At 47.9% G+C, this 22,890-nt stretch overlaps 1 protein-coding gene across 1 annotated transcript in view; it reads left to right on the top strand.

Annotated features, from left to right (window-relative positions):
• BRWD3 (bromodomain and WD repeat domain containing 3) overlaps nucleotides 1-22,890 on the top strand; it is a 111,424-nt gene that overhangs the window by 4,603 nt on the left and 83,931 nt on the right. Inside the window, exons 5-7 of the mRNA XM_078777406.1 lie at nucleotides 2,594-2,741; nucleotides 13,244-13,339; nucleotides 17,639-17,799. Coding sequence (XP_078633532.1) covers nucleotides 2,594-2,741; nucleotides 13,244-13,339; nucleotides 17,639-17,799 — 405 coding nt within the window. The remainder of the gene's footprint in view (nucleotides 1-2,593; nucleotides 2,742-13,243; nucleotides 13,340-17,638; nucleotides 17,800-22,890) is intronic.

The raw sequence follows: 22,890 nt of genomic DNA, 5'->3' as shown, positions 1-22,890 counted from the left end.
ACCATTCCCCTTTTTCCTGATCAGCTCCTTCACCATTCCCCTTCTTCTTGATCAGCTCATCCACCATTCTCCTCCCTCCTGATCAGCTCCTCCACTATTCCCCTTCTTCCGGATCAGCTCCTCCACCATTCACATTCTTCCTGATCAGCTCCTCCACCATGTGTTCTTTCTGATCAGCTCATCCACCCTCAGCTCTTCTTCCTGATCAGTTCCTCCACCCTCACCTCTTCTTCTTGATCAGTTCCTCCACCATTCCTCTTATTTCTGATCAGCCACTGCAACCCTCCCTCCTCTTCCTGATAAGCTCCTCCCCCCTCCCCTCTTCTTCCTGATCAGCTCCTCCCCCCTCCCCTCTTCTTCCTGATCAGCTCCTCCACCATTCCCCTGCTTCCTAATCAGCTCATCCACCATTCTCCTCCTTCCTGATCAGCTCCTCCACTATTCGCCTTCCTGATCAACTCCTCCACTATTCCCCTTCTTCCTGATCAGCTCCTCTACCATTCCCATTCTTCCTGATCAGCTCCTCCACCATCTGTTTTTTCTAATCAGCTCCTCCACCTCACCTCTTCTTCCTGATCAGTTCCTCCACCATTTCTGTTATTTCTGATCAGCTACTCCAACCTTCCCCCTTCTTCCTGATCAGTCCCTCCCCCCTCCCCCCTTCTTCCTGATCAGATACTCCACCCTCCCCCTCGGTTTTCTGAGTCCCCGGACACAAAATATGATTTTTTTTTTTGACAACCTCCTCCCACTATGATGCCCTGTGATGATGCTTTGCCTGACCCCCCCTTCCCCCACCACCTCTTCTCTCTCCCCTATTCTCTTCCCCACCCCAAATAAATAAATACATGACTCCATCGACAATACCCTTTTCCCTCTTCCAAACCCAACCCCCCCCCCCCCCCCCCTCCAGTATCGCCTCCCCTCTCACAATGACACGAAACATCTCCCAAATGATTTAGTTGGTGCACAATCATGATATCCAGAAAGGTGCACGACAATTATGAAATGTTTACAATGCATTATACCGATTCTGAAGGAAATGCTTTTTTGAATGCAAATATGGTCAACAAAATAGGGATAAAATTCAATCGATACTCGTATATGCTCCCAGAATTCTCCTCGATCTTTCAAAGTGTAAACGGGAGTTCCATGCTCGACACCATTGCATATTTCCACCTCCATATGCACATATTGATATGTGACGTGTTCTACATCCAAGTGAAAAACGCGTCACGAATGACGGGTTGGTTTGTTTGACGGTGCAGCCTCTTGAGCGTGCCAAAGTCTAATATCACCTCCCTGCGCCTTACATTTATTGTTATTTTAAAAAACATTTCTGTACACCGCCCTTGGGGATCGGTTTGCAAGCCACCGTCTACAATTCCAATAGAAGAGATGTAATTACTCTTTTATGGAAAATGTTTTTCGAGTTTGTTTTATCCTTAAACATGGACTAGTGAAAACCAGACTCAAATCGGCCTTATGAAGGGAGACGGACATCAGTACAAACACACAAACAAACATTGTCTTTTATATGGTACATGTTATATACACATGTTATACGCACGCACACACACACACACACACACACACACACACACACACACACACACACACACACACACACACACACACACACACACACACCTCGTTTTTTCATTTCTGTTCCTCACAATTGTATCTCTTTTATTCACAAACACACACACAGACACACACACAAACACACACACAGACACACACACACCTCGTTTTTCATTTCTGTTCCTCACAATTGTATCTCTTTTATTCACAGACAGACAGACACACACACACACACACACACACACACACACTCGCTAACGGAGGTGGATACTTTGTGACCTGGGAGGGCTCCGTTCCACATTCGGAAACCCACATATGGAGATGATGACCCCATCCCTTGATGGCAATATGCTGCCGTGCCCACTCCCCTTGCCACCCTCCCCAGCCGCCCGTTACGCTCTGGGAAACACCCATTCACCCCCCGAAAGTATCACAATGTTTTGTGACGACCTCTAATCACCCCCCCCCCCCCCCCCCATCCCATTTCTTTCCTGAACAGCCCTCGATAAGTTAGAGCAGCAATGCGTAATTTGCTCAGGGTGCCGGCGACAACTCGCCAGCTTTTCAATAGGACACCATGGTTTCTTTCACATCCACCAACGATTGCCAGCAGACCGGACACCCCGTTTAACGTCCGTCTGAGGGACGGCGCACTCTTTGATGATTTACCCAATCTGTGAAACACCGAGATGACAGTTTATAGCTGGCTCAGGATTTGAACACAGGATAGACGTCTTCGAGGTGAGTGTGCGTACCTGTAGGCCATCTTTCCAGTCGAGCTGTCACCATGACGCCATTGGTGCACCTCTTCCTGGATGGATGCTCTTTGAGGGCCGTGAACGTACTGCTTCCCTGAACCTGTGCTGTCCGAGTGGTGTGCTTTATTTATCTTTATATCGATGCAAGGCTCGGCGTGGATCGTGTACCGTATATTAACGTAATCACATACGAGACGTACGAATTGCATATAGGATTTGCACTGTGTGCATGAACCCGTGTTCTTCCATAGGCAACGCAGTACGCACACCTGCCTCCGGATCACCTCCTGCGCCTGTGTGAGCGCTTGATACCGCTGGTGCAATGCGCACTGCCCGGCGGTGTCCCAGGGATTGGGTCTTTGTTTGGTGTTGGTCGCAACTCCCTCCTTCGTACTGAAGGTTTCTCCGTCCTTTATCCTTTGTATTTCTTGATTTATAGTATTTTATTATTATTACATTTTATTTATTTATTTAGCCAAGGATTTTGGTTCATCATGATCATACTTGTATGTTGTCATTAATATTATGATGTAAAGTCTTCGGTATTTTGCTCGAATCTCAGGTATTTTGCATTGCTTACTTTTTTAAATCATATTACCTGTGCCACCAAAGGTGCCACCAGATTTCATTTTCACCCCTGTCTGTCTGTTTTTCTATCTGACTGTGAACAGGATATCCCAAAGTTTGTTTTTTTTAATTGTATTTTTTCTTTTCTATACCAAGTCGAGGCTCGTGTAAGAGCTGACGCATAAAACACATAAAAAAAACATAAACAGATGAAACATATAATGAAATGAGTGGGAGACGAGAGGGGGAGAGAGAGAGGGAAGCACAACAACAGGAGAGAACAGCGGCATCCGGAGATTTCTTTCTTTTCTTTTCTTTTTCTTCTTTTTTTGTTAACAGAATCGAGGCTCGTGCAAGGGCTAACACATTGAACATGAAAACATGCACAGACACATAAAACGTGCAATGAAGGGAGCGGGAAAGAAGAAGAGGAGAGAGGGAAGCACACAAGCACAACAAGAGAAGAGAACAGGGACGTCGGTAGATCTATCGAAGGGGGAGGGCTGCGGGCGGAGGGACGGGTACACGGTATAAAGCAAATTAACACTTCTAGGAATTTCAGGAAAGAAGTTGGGGATTGAAAGAGGCGGATTTGGGGTGTTTTAACGGGGGTAGAAAAGATCGAGGAGAGGGCTGGGGCGGGGTACACCGGATAAACAAGATGGACACTACAGCGGATTTCAGGAAAGAAAAGAGGGAATTTTGAAGGTGGTGGATTTGGGGTGAATTAACGGGGGTAGAAAAGATCAAGGTTTTGGATGGGGGAAGATAAGAGATGGTGGTGAACAGCTGTTTTAAAGACCTGGAGGGAGGAGTGGGATTGAAGGGAGTGGGGGAGTTTGTTCCAGAGGCGGGAGAAAAGGGGAATGAAAGAGTGAAGGTGAGCAGAGAGCCTAGACTTTGGCAGTTTAACCATAAGAGGGTTGCAGGCAGATCTTGTGCGACCTGAAGGAATATTGGGGGGACAGAGCACAGAGAGAGCTGGGGGAGCAAGGCCGGAGAGGAGTCGGTAGAAGACGGAAAGACCACCAGCCTGCCTGCGGTGAGTGAGTGAAAGGCCCTCGGAGTTAACTTCATCGCAGGAGATTCCAATAATTCTGAAAGCTTTGGTTTCAACAGCGTGAAGCCGAGCTAGGTGTGAGGCAGGAGCACCGGCTCATAGGGGAGAACAGTATTCCATTGAGATTGGAAGACGTATTCCAAGTGTTTGACCAGCTTGTGATTTTGTCATTGTGTGAAGAGAGCGAAGAGCTTGCAGCCTACCTGTCAGAAGGATTAGGGATGTCACAGCAAAGGTTGGGATCCTCAGCAAATAGATAAAGAGGATTTTCCAGAGAGTCGGAGAGATCTTTGATAAAGGTTAGGAATAGGGTTGGGACCAGAACACTGCGTTGGGGTACTCCAGCCTTGACAGGGAGGGGAGATGAAAGGATTCCCTTCATTGTCACACACTGGCTATGGGAGTAGAGGAAGTCAGTAAGCCATGTGTGGAGTTGGCTCTGGATGCCATAAGCAGAGAGTTTGGAGAGTAAGGCGGGATGCCAAACTATCAAAAGCTCGAGATATGTCTTGAGTGACGGCCCTGATCGTAAGTCTGCCAATGAGGGCTTCCATCCATTTTTAGGAGAGTAGGAGTAGCATGTCCAAGGTAGAGTGACGTAGTCTGAATCCAAATTGGTGATCCTAGATGAGGTCTTTGGAGAAAAGAAAGGATTTCATATTGAATGTGATGATGGATTCCATGATCTTGCTAATGCTTGGAGAGAGAGACAGAGACAGACACACACAGAGACAGACACACACAGAGAGACAGACACACACAGAGAGACAGACACACAGAGAGACAGACACACAGAGAGACAGACACACAGAGAGACGGACACACAGAGAGACGGACACACAGAGAGACAGACACACAGAGAGACAGACACACAGAGAGACAGACACACAGTGAGACAGAGAGACAGACACAGGATGTGCAAGAGCAGCAAAGCAGACTTTTAGGACACGTGAGCCGATTCCATCCGGCCCAATTGCAGAATCAGTCAAGAGTTGCCAGAAACTTCTCCACCTTCTCAGGTGCATATGACAGAGTCTGGGAGCAGTTGGGTATGACAGGGAAGAGTGGGTACCGAGAGTGAGGGGTTCTGGCACAATATTTGGAAGCGAACACAAAATTGAGGCATTCGGCCTTCTCATGGCAGAGTCGCCTATGGTGCCATTTAAGGAGGAAAGGGATGGAAGGGGTGCATACTCCAGAGATAGACTTGACAAGGCACCACCAGGTGGTTTTTGAGGTGGGAGACGAGTTTGAAAGTTAAACCTTGAGGTTGGACACGTGTTGTTTTCTGGCTCTCCTGAGAGTGTGGGCACACACTGCTGCGCTTTGTGGAATGATGTGGGATTGCCTTCGGTCTCATTTTCTCCACGAGTCCAGTTTACGCAATGTGAGTTTGTTTATTTACACCTGTCCTGAAGAGAGACGGCTGCTTGTAGCGAACTTGCCTGAATGAGCTGCCAGACTCGCCAGCAATGAGCCTGTTCTCTAAGGAATAGCTATAAAGACGTCGACCTTCCCAATCACGTGATCAGATTAACTGATTGGAGCAGAGGAAGAGGAAGATACATTGGCGGGGAGGTTGGTCATAATTGGGAGATTTTCCATCGGGAGAAATCCGGGTTGGAAGGTTCACAAGATTGAGTCAGTCCATGGAGGAGGGTGACGAGGGAGGGGGAAGACGGGCTTGGAGAGGGCTTGATGAAGGGGGGGGGGGGGGGGGAGAGCTGGAGAGGAAGCCGGGAGAGGGAGGGACGAGGGGATAGCAGGGAGGGGGGCAGGTACTGACATGGAGGGGTTTGTCACCATAAATGGACGTCAAGGGGAATTGATCATAATGTTCACACAGCCTCAACAAAAATTGACTTCTCAGGATTCCCAAACTGGATATACGGAAACGGAAGTCATGGGAGGGATGGTAAAAATGATTTCCATTGAAAACATGGAGGAAAGCGGAGCTGTAGGTACGAGAGGAAGGTGGATTAACTGAACGTGGAGGAATGAAAAGATTTTGGGAAATCGGCATTGCGAAAAAGAAGAGGAAGATATTGTGATAAAGAAGAAGAAGAAAGCATTGGTTTGTTCCTGATGGGATGGACAGCAAAGAGAGTGAGGCATTTTAAAATACATTTTTTTAAACATTAAAAAAAATGTTAAGAGCTTTAAATGAAGAAACGTTTTATTCGGTGAAAATTCAGTTTGGAGATATTGAAGTGGAGAATGAAGGAGGAACTGTGCACAGCAGATCGAGGTCGTATTTTTTTTATTTATAGTTGTTGGTTGTTTTTGGAGTGAATAAGAGTTTTTTTATTGTTTATTTGTCTCTTGGAGCGAGGAGGGGAATAGGATTGAGTTGAGGAATCAGAAATGCCAATACAGGGGGTGAGGGGCGAAAACGAAGCACGTGGGGTCAAAACAGGCACAAAAGAAGGTGGGGTCAAAACAGGCACAGAAGCACGTGGGGTCAAACAGGCACAGAAGCAGGTGGAGTCAAAACAGGCACAGAATCAGGTGGGGTCAAAACAGGCACAGAAGCACGTGGGGTCAAACAGACACTGAAGCAGGTGGGGTCAAAACAGGCACTGAAGCAGGTGGGGTCAAAACAGGCACAGAAAAAGGTGGGGTCAAACAGGCACAGAAGCAGGTGGGGTCAAACAGGCACAGAAGCACGTGGGGTCAAAACAGGCACAGACGCAGGTGGGGTCAAACAGGCACAGAAGCAAGTGGGGTCAAAACAGACACAGAAGCAGGTGGGGTAAAAACAGGCACAGATGCAGGTGGGGTCAAAACAGGCACAGAAGCACGTTGGGTTAAAACGGGCACAGAGCACGTGGGGTCAAAACAGGCACAGAAGCACGTGGGGTCAAAACAGGCACACAAGCAGGTGGGGTTAAAACAGGCACAGAAGCACGTGGGGTCAAAACAGGCACAGAAGCAGGTGGGGTCAAAACAGGCACTGAAGCAGGTGGGGTAAAAACAGGCACAGAAGCACGTGGGGTCAAAACAGGCACAGAAGCACGTGGGGTCAAACAGGCACAGAAGCAGGTGGAGTCAAAACAGGCACAGAAGCAGGTGGGGTCAAAACAGGCACAGAAGCACGTGGGGTCAAACAGACACTGAAGCAGGTGGGGTCAAAACAGGCACTGAAGCAGGTGGGGTCAAGACAGGCAGAGAAGCAGGTGTGGTCAAAACAGGCACAGAAAAAGGTGGGGTCAAACAGGCACAGAAGCAGGTGGGGTCAAACAGGCACAGAAGCACGTGGGGTCAAAACAGGCACAGACGCAGGTGGGGTCAAACAGGCACAGAAGCAAGTGGGGTCAAAACAGACACAGAAGCAGGTGGGGTAAAAACAGGCACAGATGCAGGTGGGGTCAAAACAGGCACAGAAGCACGTTGGGTTAAAACGGGCACAGAGCACGTGGGGTCAAAACAGGCACAGAAGCACGTGGGGTCAAAACAGGCACAGAAGCAGGTGGGGTCAAAACAGGCACTGAAGCAGGTGGGGTCAAACAGGCCCTGAAGCACGTGGGGTCAAAACAGGCACAGAAGCACATGGGGTCAAAACAGGCACAGACGCAGGTGGGGTCAAACAGGCACAGAAGCAGGTGGGGTCAAAACAGGCACTGAAGCAGGTGGGGTCAAGACAGGCACAGAAGCACGTGGGGTCAAACACACTGAAGCAGGTGGGGTTAATACAGGCACTGAAGCAGGTGGGGTCAAGACAGGCACAGAAGCAGGTGGGGTCAAAACAGGCACAGAAAAAGATGGGGTCAAACAGGCACAGAAGCAGGTGGGGTCAAACAGGCACAGAATCATGTGGGGTCAAAACAGGCACAGACGCAGGTGGGGTCAAACAGGCACAGAAGCAGGTGGGGTCAAAACAGACACAGAAGCAGGTGGGGTCAAACAGTCACAGAAGCAGGTGGGGTAAAAACAGGCACAGATGCAGGTGGGGTCAAAACAGGCACAGAAGCACGTTGGGTTAAAACGGGCATAGAGCACGTGGGGTCAAAACAGGCACAGAAGCACGTGGGGTCAAAACAGGCACAGAAGCAGGTGGGGTTCGAAACAGGCACAGAAGTAGGTGGGGGTCATACAGGCACAGAAGCAGGTGTGGTCAAACAGGCACAGGAGCAGGTGGGGTCAAAACAGCCACAGAAGCACATGGGGTGGAAACAGGCACAGAAGCACTTGGGGTCAAAACAGGCACAGAAGAACGTGGGGTCAAAACAGGCACAGAAGCACGTGGGGTCAAAACAGGCACTGAAGCAGGTGGGGTCAAACAGGCACAGAAGCACGTGGGGTTAGAAACAGGCACAGAAGCACGTGGGGTAAAAAGAGGCACAGAAGCGCGTGGGGTCAAAACAGGCACTGGAGCAGGTTGGGTCAAACAGGCACAGAAGCACGTGGGGTTAGAAACAGGCACAGAAGCACGTGGGGTCAAAACAGGCACTGAAGCACGTGGGGTCAAAACAGGCACTGAAGCAGGTGGGGTCAAACAGGCACAGAAGCAGGTGGGGTTAGAAACAGGCACAGAAGCACGTGGGGTCAAAACAGGCACTGAAGCAGGTGGGGTCAAACAGGCACAGAAGCACGTGGGGTTAGAAACAGGCACAGAAGCACATTGGGTCAAAACAGGCACAGAAGCACGTGGGGTCAAAACAGGCACAGAAGCACGTGGGGTCAAAACAGGCACAGAAGCACGTGGGGTTAGAAACGGGCACAGAAGCATGTGGGGTCAAAACAGGCACTGAAGCAGGTGGGGTCAAACAGGCACAGAAGCACGTGGGGTTAGAAACAGGCACAGAAGCACGTGGGGTCAAAACAGGCACAGAAGCACGTGGGGTCAAAACAGGCACTGAAGCAGGTGGGGTCAAACAGGCACAGAAGCACGTGGGGTTAGAAACAGGCACAGAAGCACGTGGGGTCAAAACAGGCACTGAAGCAGGTGGGGGCAAACAGGCACAGAAGCACGTGGGGGTTAGAAACAGGCACAGAAGCACATTGGGTCAAAACAGGCACAGAAGCACGTGGGGTCAAAACAGGCACAGAAGCACGTGTGGTCAAAACAGGCACAGAAGCACGTGGGGTTAGAAACAGGCACAGAAGCACGTGGGGGTCAAAACAGGCACTGAAGCAGGTGGGGTCAAACAGGCACAGAAGCACATTGGGTCAAAACAGGCACAGAAGCACGTGGGGTCAAAACAGGCACAGAAACACGTGGGGTCAAAACAGGCACAGAAGCACGTGGGGTCAAAACAGGCACTGAAGCACTTTGGGTCAAAACAGGCACAGAAGCACGTGGGGTCAAACACACTGAAGCAGGTGGGGTTAATACAGGCACTGAAGCAGGTGGGGTCAAGACAGGCACAGAAGCAGGTGGGGTCAAAACAGGCACAGAAAAAGGTGGGGTCAAACAGGCACAGAAGCAGGTGGGGTCAAACAGGCACAGAATCATGTGGGGTCAAAACAGGCACAGACGCAGGTGGGGTCAAACAGGCACAGAAGCAGGTGGGGTCAAAACAGACACAGAAGCAGGTGGGGTCAAACAGTCACAGAAGCAGGTGGGGTAAAAACAGGCACAGATGCAGGTGGGGTCAAAACAGGCACAGAAGCACGTTGGGTTAAAACGGGCACAGAGCACGTGGGGTCAAAACAGGCACAGAAGCACGTGGGGTCAAAACAGGCACAGAAGCAGGTGGGGTTCGAAACAGGCACAGAAGTAGGTGGGGGTCATACAGGCACAGAAGCAGGTGTGGTCAAACAGGCACAGGAGCAGGTGGGGTCAAAACAGCCACAGAAGCACATGGGGTGGAAACAGGCACAGAAGCACTTGGGGTCAAAACAGGCACAGAAGAACGTGGGGTCAAAACAGGCACAGAAGCACGTGGGGTCAAAACAGGCACTGAAGCAGGTGGGGTCAAACAGGCACAGAAGCACGTGGGGTTAGAAACAGGCACAGAAGCACGTGGGGTAAAAAGAGGCACAGAAGCGCGTGGGGTCAAAACAGGCACTGGAGCAGGTTGGGTCAAACAGGCACAGAAGCACGTGGGGTTAGAAACAGGCACAGAAGCACGTGGGGTCAAAACAGGCACTGAAGCACGTGGGGTCAAAACAGGCACTGAAGCAGGTGGGGTCAAACAGGCACAGAAGCAGGTGGGGTTAGAAACAGGCACAGAAGCAGGTGGGGTTAGAAACAGGCACAGAAGCACGTGGGGTCAAAACAGGCACTGAAGCAGGTGGGGTCAAACAGGCACAGAAGCACGTGGGGTTAGAAACAGGCACAGAAGCACATTGGGTCAAAACAGGCACAGAAGCACGTGGGGTCAAAACAGGCACAGAAGCACGTGGGGTTAGAAACGGGCACAGAAGCACGTGGGGTCAAAACAGGCACTGAAGCAGGTGGGGTCAAACAGGCACAGAAGCACGTGGAGTTAGAAACAGGCACAGAAGCACGTGGGGTCAAAACAGGCACAGAAGCACGTGGGGTCAAAACAAGCACAGAAGCACGTGGGGTCAAAACAGGCACAGAAGCACGTGGGGTCAAAACAGGCACTGAAGCAGGTGGGGTCAAACAGGCACAGAAGCACGTGGGGTTAGAAACAGGCACAGAAGCACGTGGGGTCAAAACAGGCACAGAAGCACGTGGGGTCAAAACAGGCACTGAAGCAGGTGGGGGCAAACAGGCACAGAAGCACGTGGGGTCAAAACAGGCACAGAAGCACGTGGGGTCAAAACAGGCACAGAAGCACGTGTGGTCAAAACAGGCACAGAAGCACGTGGGGTTAGAAACAGGCACAGAAGCACGTGGGGTCAAAACAGGCACTGAAGCAGGTGGGGTCAAACAGGCACAGAAGCACATTGGGTCAAAACAGGCACAGAAGCACGTGGGGTCAAAACAGGCACAGAAGCACGTGGGGTCAAAACAGGCACAGAAGCACGTGGGGTCAAAACAGGCACTGAAGCACTTTGGGTCAAAACAGGCACAGAAGCACGTGGGGTCAAAACAGGCACAGAAGCACGTGGGGTCAAAACAGGCACAGAAGCACGTGGGGTCAAAACAGGCACTGAAGCAGGTGGGGTCAAACAGGCACAGAAGCACGTGGGGTTAGAAACAGTCACAGAAGCACATGGTGTCGAAACAGGCACAGAAGCAGGTGGGGTCAAAACAGGCACAGAAGCAGGTGGGGTCAAAACAGGCACAGAAGCAGGTGGGGTCAAAACAGGCATAGTAGCAGGTGGGGTCAAACAGGCACAGAAGCAGGTGGGGTCAAACAGGCACAGAAGCAAGCTGAGTAGTCAGGCCCAAGGCGTGTAGGCTGCACCTTAACAGGGCCAATAATTCGACAATGCAACACAAGTTGGTGCAGTTTGGCACAGAAAATTGGACGAAAACATGAGCATCAGCACAAGATTGAAAATAAAACGGTAAAACACATGTCCGATCCAGGTTGCTTAGCTTGTTGCGTTGGACGGAAGAAATGACGAACTGGCATCGCACGTGGAGCAACCCGGAAGCAGAAGTTTAATTGCACTTGAGTTACTTTATTCCCTCCCTGGTGTTGGCTTAGCGGTTAGGGTGCCGGCTTGGGATCCAAGGATCCTGGGTTCGGATCCCGGTCGATCGCTGAATTAACGCCAGGGGGGTTGACTCAGCCTGCTCATCCTTCCGAGGTTGGCTAATTGAGTACCGGCTTGCTGGGATGAATGATCGTGGTGTGTACCCCGGTTTAGAATAGGTACACCGTATCCCTGCGTGTCGTAAGAGGCGACTGAGGGTTGGCGTCAGGAAGGGCATCCGGCCATAAAAACATTGCCTCAAAACAGGGAACCATGATTGTCACGGGGCCCGCAAGGCTAACCCCCGCTCTAGCGGGGAAAATGGCCTTAAAACGATCATTCATTCATTCATTACTTTATTCCCTCCCCTCATGCGTCTCTTCTCACCTGTTTGTTCTTCCTTTGCTTGTTGTGTCCAACCATGGCCTCACTGCCCCCCTGTCGGTGCATCACCCTCTTACCGTCCATCTCCTCGCCCTTCAATGAATCTCGACTCGTTACACAAACACAGCAAGCTCTCACAACACTTATCATCTGTTTAGCTTTACCTGTGGTGAACAAGTGTAACAATATAAGGTTTATCCTTCACCAGTCCAGATGTTTTCCCAAGATTCATGTTTCGTAATCACAAAGATGAACGAATGTGTCTCAATCTGATTTTATTGGAGTTCATGATGGCGTTGTTGTAGTCAGGTTCACTATGTCAATAAATGATATTTCGTTCAAAATCATGGTAGATTAGCAAACCTATACATTTTTGGAAAGGTTATAGCATAAGGAAACTAAAAATCAATGTTTACATTTGGAGAGATACCTGTATGGCGGCCATTTTGGATTTTCAAAATGGCCACTGTAAAATACATATTTTGTTCTATTTCTGCCTCTAATTACCCTAAAAACTTTAAAAAATATACTAAACCTATATTTTCAGGGACAAGGAATCCAATGAAAGTATCAAATTAGTGCTATGGGGAATGGTAAGACACGAATCAAAGGTTTTGAATTGCAAAATACTGTCTTTATATTCGCGATAAGTTGCCTAATCAAATACATGTTATCATTTTGTACAGGCAGTTAATAACATCAAAATGTGTCACAATAATTCATATCACCAAACATACACAGGCAGTCAGCAAAATCATACATACACATGCAGTCAGTATAACTTCACATCTACACAGGTAGTCAATGGCATCAAACATACACGATTACAGAATATGCCATTTAGAGTTCGTCATCGCCGTCCCGTGTGTCGTATCCGACAATATAGTCCGCATCGTTTTCACAGTCCGTTCCACACAAGCAAAGGTCGGTCAGATTGATTGGCAAATCGAATTGGTCGAATGGTCGATCGAATCGAATTCGATGAATCGAATCGAATCGAATCGATCGAATTGGTCGAATGGTCGATCGAAGCGATTGGTCGAATGGTCGAATTGGTCGAATGGAATTGGTCGAATTGGTCGAATCGAATTGGTCGGAATTGGCAAATGTAAACATTGATTTTCAGATTTTCCATGTAATAACGTTTCCAAAAATGTATAGGTTTGCTAATGTACCATGATTTTGAACGAAAAAACATAGTGAACCTGACTATTGTTCGGACAGCTCAACTCCAGCCTTTCATAGCATTGCTCATGACCGATTTTTGAGGAATTTTAGATCGTGTTGAACCCTCGTTGTCCTAATTGAGTCCGGCTTGTGCTCGCCGGTGCAGAATGCAGGCAAGGGGCATGGCACGGCTCGAAATCCGCGGCTCTCGGTCATCGGCAACCTCTACTCCTTCCTCCTTCCACCGCGCAGCCCAACCTCGGTACGGTGTTGATGTTCCACGCTCCACACGCACTCCATTCCTTTCCCTTCCGCTCGTCCCGTGCCCTTTCTCACTCTTCCATCGATCGACGAGGTGTACCTGCCATCGTTACTCATGACAGAGGTTCGCTAGGCTCCTGTGCGTGCCTGGCCTCGTGCACGGTCCCTTGTTCGTTGTTGGTTTAAATGAACCGAGCGGCTGCTCGGACGCATTCTGAATGCGACGGGTGAACGTCAAGGGTGGCGTTCATAAAGGATATGCGATTCATTGCTACCGGTGCTGTCGCTGATATATATATATATATATATATGAGCGGGTTTTTAGATGATTTAAGTTGCACTTTGTAGGGATTTGAACTTGTACACTTGTCTTTTTGCACAAGTGGTCATTTTTTAAAATACCAAAAGGATGATTTCTCGAATCGATCCTTGTTCTTCATCGCCTCATTGTTTGCATTTCCTGTGATATTATTTCACAAATGGGTTTGTCAGATGGAGGACCAAGCGAAGGTTCACCCTTGGTTTATCCAACCGGATCGGCCCGTACAATGGTGAGTGTGGGTGATATTGTTTTATATTTACACAGGTGCTATTAGGGAGGGGGCTGATCGGGGGGGTAAACCCAAATTCGCCCCCCACTTTCACTCGCATGAACATCCAGGTAAGAATCCTATTTAGATGTGGACGCACAGAGACGCCACACACGCTTCTCGGTGTATATGTACTGCGGCTTGTTACACTCGTTAAATGTCAGTAAATGTTGCAAATAAAAACTATTCTGCTGTTGGTTAGTGTTATTCTTTATTTAAGTTAGTGTTAGTGTTATCTCTGCTATTGGTTAGTACTTAGTAAAACATTGCTTCAAAAAGGGGACCAAAAAAACAACAACAACCACGGTTCCCGAAAAAGGCCAACCCCCGCTTGCGGGGAAAAATGGCCTCTAAAGGTGTTTTTTTGGGGTTTTTTTGGTTAGTGTTATGTTAGTACTAGTGGGAAAGCCCATCAATGATGATAGGACCAAGAGCATACCCCCCCTGCCCCCCAATCACCACCATCACCCATCACAGCACAGTTGTTAAATAATATTACAGACTTGTGGACTTACTTTTGTTTCATAAGTATGATTATTTTAGAAATAGATTTATTTTCAAAGTGAGATCCTTATTCGCGAGTCATGTTTTATCGGATTTAGTCAGTTGCTTTATAAATGATGTTGATAAAAAATATGTATCTATTGCGGAAATTCTATTAGATAAATGATGTTGATAAAAAATATGTATCTATTGCGGAAATTCTATTAGATAAATGATGTTGATTGCCGAAAAGTGAGCCATGCCGTGCCGTGCCACACCGTTCCGAGCCGTGACAAACTGTGCTGTGCCATGAGCCATGATGGACTGTGCAAGCCGAGCCATGCCGTTTGCCATGACATGACACCCAGGTCGGTGCCGAGCCATGCTGTTTGCCTTGACATGACACCCAGGTCGGTGCCGAGCCATGCTGTTTGCCATGACATGACACCCAGGTCGGTGCCGAGCCATGCTGTTTGCCATGACATGACACCCAGGTCGGTGCCGAGCCATGCTGTTTGCCATGACATGACACCCAGGTCGGTGCCGAGCCATGCTGTTTGCCATGACATGACACCCAGGTCGGTACCGAGCCATGCTGTTTGCCATGACATGACACCCAGGTCGGTGCCGAGCCATGCTGTTTGCCATGACATGACACCCAGGTCGGTGCCGAGCCATGCTGTTTGCCATGACATGACACCCAGGTCGGTGCCGAGCCATGCTGTTTGCCATGACATGACACCCAGGTCGGTGCCGAGCCATGCTGTTTGCCATGACATGACACCCAGGTCGGTGCCGAGCCATGCTGTTTGCCATGACATGACACCCACGTCGGTGCCGAGCCATGCTGTGCCATTACGGACCGTTCTGAGCCGTGCTGTGCTGAGCCATGCTGTTTGCCATGACATGACACCCAGGTCGGTACCGAGCCATGCTGTTTGCCATGACATGACACCCAGGTCGGTGCCGAGCCATGCTGTTTGCCATGACATGACACCCAGGTCGGTGCCGAGCCATGCTGTTTGCCATGACATGACACCCAGGTCGGTGCCGAGCCATGCTGTTTGCCATGACATGACACCCAGGTCGGTGCCGAGCCATGCTGTTTGCCATGACATGACACCCAGGTCGGTGCCGAGCCATGCTGTTTGCCATGACATGACACCCAGGTCGGTGCCGAGCCATGCTGTTTGCCATGACATGACACCCAGGTCGGTACCGAGCCATGCTGTTTGCCATGACATGACACCCAGGTCGGTGCCGAGCCATGCTGTTTGCCATGACATGACACCCAAGTCGATGCCGAGCCATGCTGTGCCATTACGGACCGTTCTGAGCCGTGCTGTGCTGAGCCATGCTACGACGTGACATGTGTGGTGTGCCGGATCGTGCTGTGTCAAGCCGTGACATGACGTGTGCAGGATCGTGTTGTGTCGAGCCGTGACGTAACGTGTGCCGGATTGTTCCATGACGTGCCGTCTGAGACGAGCCAAGCAGTGACATGATGTGCCAGAGAATACAACCCTCAGATTTGTGGATTTCCTTTCCTTTCATACAGTATGATTATTTTAGAAATATATTTATTATCAAAGTGATAATGGAATTTCAAATGACTGAGTAAAATTACTCATGTATAGATCTTAACTACAAATAAAAAAATGGCTGACGTCTCACCTCCAGTGTTATAGTTGTGAAAACAACTGGAATAGTCAGGCAATCAACCCAAATTCACATGCGTGTAGTCAACGTTTTGGACGCTACAAATCCACCTTCCCCGAGTGGAAACAAAATGGCGAACGGAGCTAACATTGCAATTGCGTGTGCTCCCTTTCACTGACGAATGTGACGCTACTTCCATGAACGTGAGGTCACTTTCTCCGTGACAGAGAAATAAATACACAGGGCTTTTATATGTATACATGAGTGTTTGTAGAGTCAGTGATGTCATGTCAGTGAGTGATGTCATGATGTCAGGGCTTTTATATGTATACATGAGTGTTTGTAGAGTCAGTGATGTCATGTCAGTGAGTGATGTCATGATGTCAGGGCTTTTATATGTATACATGAGTGTTTGTAGAGTCAGTGATGTCATGTCAGTGAGTGATGTCATGATGTCAGCGCTTTTATATGTATATATGAGTGTTTGTAGAGTCAGTGATGTCATGTCAGTGAGTGATGTCATGATGTCAGGGCTTTTATATGTATACATGAGTGTTTGTAGAGTCAGTGATGTCATGATGTCAGGGCTTTTATATGTATACATGAGTGTTTGTAGAGTCAGTGATGTCATGTCAGTGAGTGATGTCATGATGTCAGGGCTTTTATATGTATACATGAGTGTTTGTAGAGTCAGTGATGTCATGATGTCAGGGCTTTTATATGTATACATGAGTGTTTGTAGAGTCAGTGATGTCATGTCAGTGAGTGATGTCATGATGTCAGGGCTTTTATATGTATACATGAGTGTTTGTAGAGTCAGTGAAGTCATGTCAGTGAGTGATGTCATGATGTCAGGGCTTTTATATGTATACATGAGTGTTTGTAGAGTCAGTGATGTCCTGTCAGTGAGTGATGTCATGATGTCAGGGCTTTTATATGTATACATGAGTGTTTGTAGAGTCAGTGATGTCATGATGTCAGGGCTTTTATATGTATACATGTGTGTTTGTAGTCAGTGATGTCATGTCAGTGAGTGATGTCATGATGTCATGGCTTTTATATGTATACATGAGTGTTTGTAGAGTCAGTGATGTCATGTCAGTGAGTGATGTCATGATGTCAGGGCTTTTATATGTATACATGTGTGTTTGTAGAGTCAGTGATGTCATGTCAGTGAGTGATGTCATGATGTCAGGGCTTTTATATGTATACATGAGTGTTTGTAGAGTCAGTGATGTCATGTCAGTGAGTGATGTCATGATGTCAGGGCTTTTATATGTATACATGAGTGTTTGTAGAGTCAGTGATGTCATGATGTCAGGGCTTTTATATGTATACATGTGTGTTTGTAGAGTCAGTGATGTCATGTCAGTGAGTGATGTCATGATGTCAGGGCTTTTATATGTATACATGAGTGTTTGTAGAGTCAGTGATGTCATGATGTCAGGGCTTTTATATGTATACATGAGTGTTTGTAGAGTCAGTGATGTCATGTTCTCTCCAATAACATGAACCGGTAATGCTCCCCCTTCCTCCCACCATCCGCTTGACGCTTCATCGATGAACAGCCGCGGTGCTCGCCAGCCGAGAGCATTGTGGCTCCGCGCACCCGCAATGCCTGTTCGCGACCTCATCTTTCCAGCACGCGTACATGCACTGCCGGATCCTCGGCCACCTGTCCTCCGTTTACTGCCTCGCCTTCGACCGCACCGGGCGAAGGATATTCACGGTGTGTGCTCGTCCGCTCGCTGTGTCGGTGCGGGTCATGCAATATGGAAATGTTTCTCCGTCGTGTCACTTTTCCTCTGACCGGGGAACTATCTTTCGTGTTTGGTCTCCGCTTGCGTGATGTCGTTTTCCACTTCCACGACATCAGGTGACACTTCAAATGAATGCTCGAATGGCGAAACAGATGGTTTTGGACAATTGTTTTTAATTCTGATGATGTTCGACAGTGCATTATTTTATCTGTTTCTTGGAGTCTCTGAGTTTCTGTTTTTTCTATCTAAATTTTATCTTGGAGTGAGTTGTCAGAAACCTCTCAGTGGTTATCTGGTGAAGGAAACTATGGGTGTTGTGGCTGAAACGAGTTGCTGCTTGAGACTGTTTTATGCTTCCGCGATGAGGTCGCCGTAGGCATTATGTTTTCCAGTTGTCCATCCGGCTCTCCGTCCATCCATGCGTCCGTGATAGGTTTTTGTTCCCGCGATAACTTGAGAATGGCTGAAAGTATTTAAATCGTACTTAGATCAAGTATGTACTGTGATGGAAAGATGAACTGATTAGATTTTGGGGTCGAGAGGTGAAAGGTCAGAGGTCCCGTTAGGTAAAAATCCTGTTATCCCAATAACATTTGAACCAGTGATGGGATTTTGACCAAACTTGGTATAAGTACATATTATGATGCAAAGACAAACCGGATAGATTTTGGCGTCAAAGATCAGGGGTCATTTCAGGTAAAAATGTAATACTTGAGAACAGCTGAAGTGATTTAAATCAAACTTGGTACAAGTATGCATAATGTTGTAAAAATGTGAGCTGAGGCATATCGCTCGATGTTGTGATGTCGAAGAGTGCTGTTCCAGTTTTAAAAAACTTCTTTGCATGCTTTATTGAGGCTCGTGGAAGGGAATGAAATCGAAAGGGGATGGGGGGGGGGGGGGGGAGCACTAACAGCAGAGTGTGGGAGTGAGATCAAAGGGATGGGGAGAAGGAAACGTGGGAGTGAACAAGCTGCTCACAAGCTGAAAGAATCACAGCAAGAAGAGGAAGAGGAAGGTGGGAATGAAACAAAACAAGAAAACAAACCAACCAATAACTATCAAACAAAAAGAGGTGAGGGAGAGAGGAAGAAATCACAATAACCCATAACGACAACTGTGCTCTTCGATGTCACGACTTCAACTGATATGCCTCCGCCCACATTATTACATCATTATAATACTTGTACCAAATTTGATTTAAATCCATTCAGCTGTTCACAAGTTATCACATTTTTACCTGGCATGACCGCTGACCTTTGGCCTTTGACCTTGGGACCCCGAAATCCAATCGGTTAATCTTTACATCGTTATACATACCTGTACCAAGTTTGAATTAGATCACTTCAGCCGTTCTCAAGTTATAGACCTATTAAAGACTTTGACGTTTGACCTATGACCTCTTGACCCCAAAATCTAATCAGTTCGTCTTTACATCATTCTACATAAGTGTACCAAATTTGGTAAGAATCTCTTCGCTGGTTCACAAGTTATCGTGGTAACAGGATTTTTACCTGACATGACCTCTGACGTTTGCCCTTTGACCTTGTGACCCCAAAATCTAATGAGTTCATCTTTACCTCATTATACATACCTGCACCAAGTTTGACTAAGATCCCTTCAGCCGTTCTCAAGTTGTGGCCTGATCTGGGTGACCAAAGTCACATGCTCGACTGTGTTTAATATTCCATTTGTCGAGATGGTTTGATGTCCTTGCTTGGAGAGTGTGGATCCTGTTGAGCATAGAACGCCGTTTGTGGGGGGAGGTCGAAACCTGGGGGCTCCTCTGTCAGATCATTGACCAGGTCTTTGTTAGCAAAATAATATCACTACTACTACTAATACTACTACTACTAATACTACTACTACTACTCGTATTTTACATCTGGTTACTCAATAGTGTTTCAGAGAAAGGTTTCTAAAATGAGATATTTTTGCTTCTCTTCATTTTCTCATTTTTATTTTCTCAATATAGGAACCCACTCTCCTCTTCCTCCCCCTCACTGTATCACTGCATATGTACTAAATGGATTGCACCTTTGTGCAATATAAGGATATGCTAAACGTTTTGGAGATACTACTGTGTTCAAAAAGTATCCGACCTTTATTTTTCGTGCGTAAAAAAAAAAAGAAGCGAGGGAGGCGTTGATTGGTGCACGTATGTAGGCGATCCTAATGCGCACACGTGAATTTTTTCCCACCTGCAGAAGCTGTCATTCGACGACAGACCGCCGATGAGTGAGGACATGTAAGTGAGCGCCGTCAGATTTTCGTTTTTGACAAAATGACGGAAAAACTTGAACAACGCTACTGCATCATATTTTGTGTAAAGCTTGGCGATTCCCAAGTGGAAACGATCCACAAGATTCAACACCGTTCATTCCATTATGAAGGAGGATTTGGGCTTCAGGAGAATCTCAGCGAAGTTCGTACCAAAGCTGCTAACGATTGAGCAGAAGCAACTCCGTTTGGAGATCGCACAGGACATGCTGGAGACTGTGAACAGCGATCCCAGCTTCCTCAACACAGTGATCACTGGCGATGAGTCCTGGGTTTATGGGTATGACCCAGAAACCAAGTTGCAGTTTTGATGCAAGTTTGATGAAACACAAAATTTGATGCAGTAGCGTTGTTCAAGTTTTTCCGTCATTTTGTCAAAAACGAAAATCCGACGGCGCTCACTTACATGTCCTCACTCATCGGCGGTCTGCCGTCGAATGACAGCTTCTGCAGGTGGGAAAAAATTCACGCGTGCGCATTAGGATCGCCTACATACGTGCACCAATCAACGCCTCCCTAGCTTCTTTTTTTTTACGCACGAAAAATAAAGGTCGGATACTTTTTGAACGCACTACGTAGCTCACTGACCTTTCACTTTTGAGATGGATCCTACTAACTGACCTTCAATTCTTCAGTCCAAAGGTCACGGACGTAAGAGATGATTGACATGAGAACTTTAAAAACTTCACAAGTGCGGACAGGAGTACCAGCTTATGTTAGTACTTCATGGTGCGGCACTCCTCGATGACACTGTAGGACGATGACAGTTTACTGGGTAATTTGATTGGAAACTTGGCTGGAAAGCGAACACACTGCCCCAGGACTGCCAGAGGAAGGAGTTGCGGCCTTTTCGTTCACGCAGTTGATTTGTGACCTTGCGGCGTACACGCATTGCCCAACGTTCTGACTGACTTGGGGCAAGGACTGGTCACCGACACCCGTCGTGTAAAACATTAAAGGCTAGGCAGCAGGTATCACCTCGTGGGTCAACTTTCCAATGCTCACCTTATCAAATGGTTGTCTGGATGTAGTTTGTCAGACTTCCCAGTGATCTTTCCTCCTCTTCACATGCGCATCTCGATTCTTCAATCTGTTGCTGAAACGTTGTTGTCTTCTAAGAGCCACCAAAGCCTCACCCAATCAAGTCGAAGCATCACCCCATCAGATCTGCTGTCTTTGTGAAAGACCAATCAGTAATTTCCTTACCTGCTGACTTGGTTCCGGTGACTCCATTCACCAGGATCTCTTTCCCTCATCCATCACTTCATTCACTATGTCTAAACCTCATCTGTTCCTGTTCCTAGTTCGAGGTTCTCCTCTTTTGTAATGCTCTTTAGAGGCTAATTGTCAAGTGGTTTACCATCTCCACCTGAATGAAGAAGGTACGACAGAGGCTTACTTGTTTCCCATATACACACCTAACTCCTGATATTAAGATCTCGAGTTCAAATCCCATATACTGTGGTTCCCATATACTGTGGTTCTGTGCTTACATTCTTGTCCAAGATGTGGTATGTGTGCAAGATCCTCCAGGAAGCTCGTTTAACTGTAGAAAATGGCCAGGCCTACCAATCCGCATGACCTAAGATCCAAACAGGAAATCAGAGCTGTCTCCCTTGACATATCACGTGCCTTCGATACGGTCTGGCACCCAGCTCTGCTCACCAAACTCTCCTCCTTTGGTATCCATGGAAATCTCCACGCATGGCTGGCGGACTTCCTCTCTGGTCGTAGTCAACATGTGGCCCTGAATGGGTTTCTCTCATCTCCTCTTCCTGTTCAGGCTGGAGTTCCTCAAGGTAGTGTTCTGGGCCCTGTGCTTTTTCTGGTCTTCATCAATGATCTCTCTGACTCTCTTGAAAATCCTCTCTATCTCTTTGCTGACAACTCTACTCTCTGTCGCTCCATTCCTCATCCCTCAGATCGGCAGTCTGCAGCCTCCTCACTCTCTGCAGACCTGGACAAAATCACAGACTGGGCATCCAAATGGAACATGTCTTTCAATCCTGATAAATCTCACACTCTTACAATGTCTCTCCGAAAAGATCGACTGGACAACCCTCCCATCTACTTTCTCAACAATCCTCTCCAAGAAGTTCTGTCGCTCAAGCTTTTGGGTTTCACTATCTGCCATGATCTTTCTTGGGAAAACCACATTTCCAAGCTGGCCTCCAAAGCCAGTCGGCGACTGGGCATCCTCCGTCGTGCGAAGTCCTTCCTAGGCACACCTGAGCTCCTCACCACATACAAGGCTTTCATCCGCAGCTCAATGGAATACTGTTCTCCCCTATGGGCCAGTGCTCCTGCCTCACACCTAGCTCGGCTTCACCCTGTTGAAACCAAAGCTTTCAGAATCATTGGAATCTCCCGCGATGAAGCTATCTCTGAGGGCCTTTCACTCACTCACCGCAGGCAGGTAGGTGGTCTTTCTGTCTTCTACCGACTCCTCTCTGGCCTTGCTCCCCCAGCTCTCTCTCTGTGCTCTGTCCCCCAAATATTCCTACAGGTCGCACAAGATCTGCCAGCAACCCTCTGATGGTTAAACTGCCGAAATCTCGGCTCTCTGCTCACCTTCACTCTTTCATTCCCCTTTTCTCCCGCCTCTGGAACAAACTCCCCCACTAAATCTCGGCTCTCTGCTCACCTTCACCCTTTCATTCCTCTTTTCTCCCGCCTCTGGAACAAACTCCCTCACTCCCTTCAATCCCACTCCTCCCTCCAGGTCTTTAAAACAGCTGTTCACTGTTTCGGTGACTTCCCAGCTGACCACCATCTCTTAT

This window comes from Myxine glutinosa, chromosome 5 (genome assembly GCF_964187855.1).
Source record: "Myxine glutinosa chromosome 5, kmMyxGlut1.1, whole genome shotgun sequence".
Lineage (NCBI taxonomy): Eukaryota > Metazoa > Chordata > Myxini > Myxiniformes > Myxinidae > Myxine > Myxine glutinosa.
Note: the sequence above shows the minus strand (reverse complement) of the source record. Positions and strands in the feature narration are given on the sequence as shown.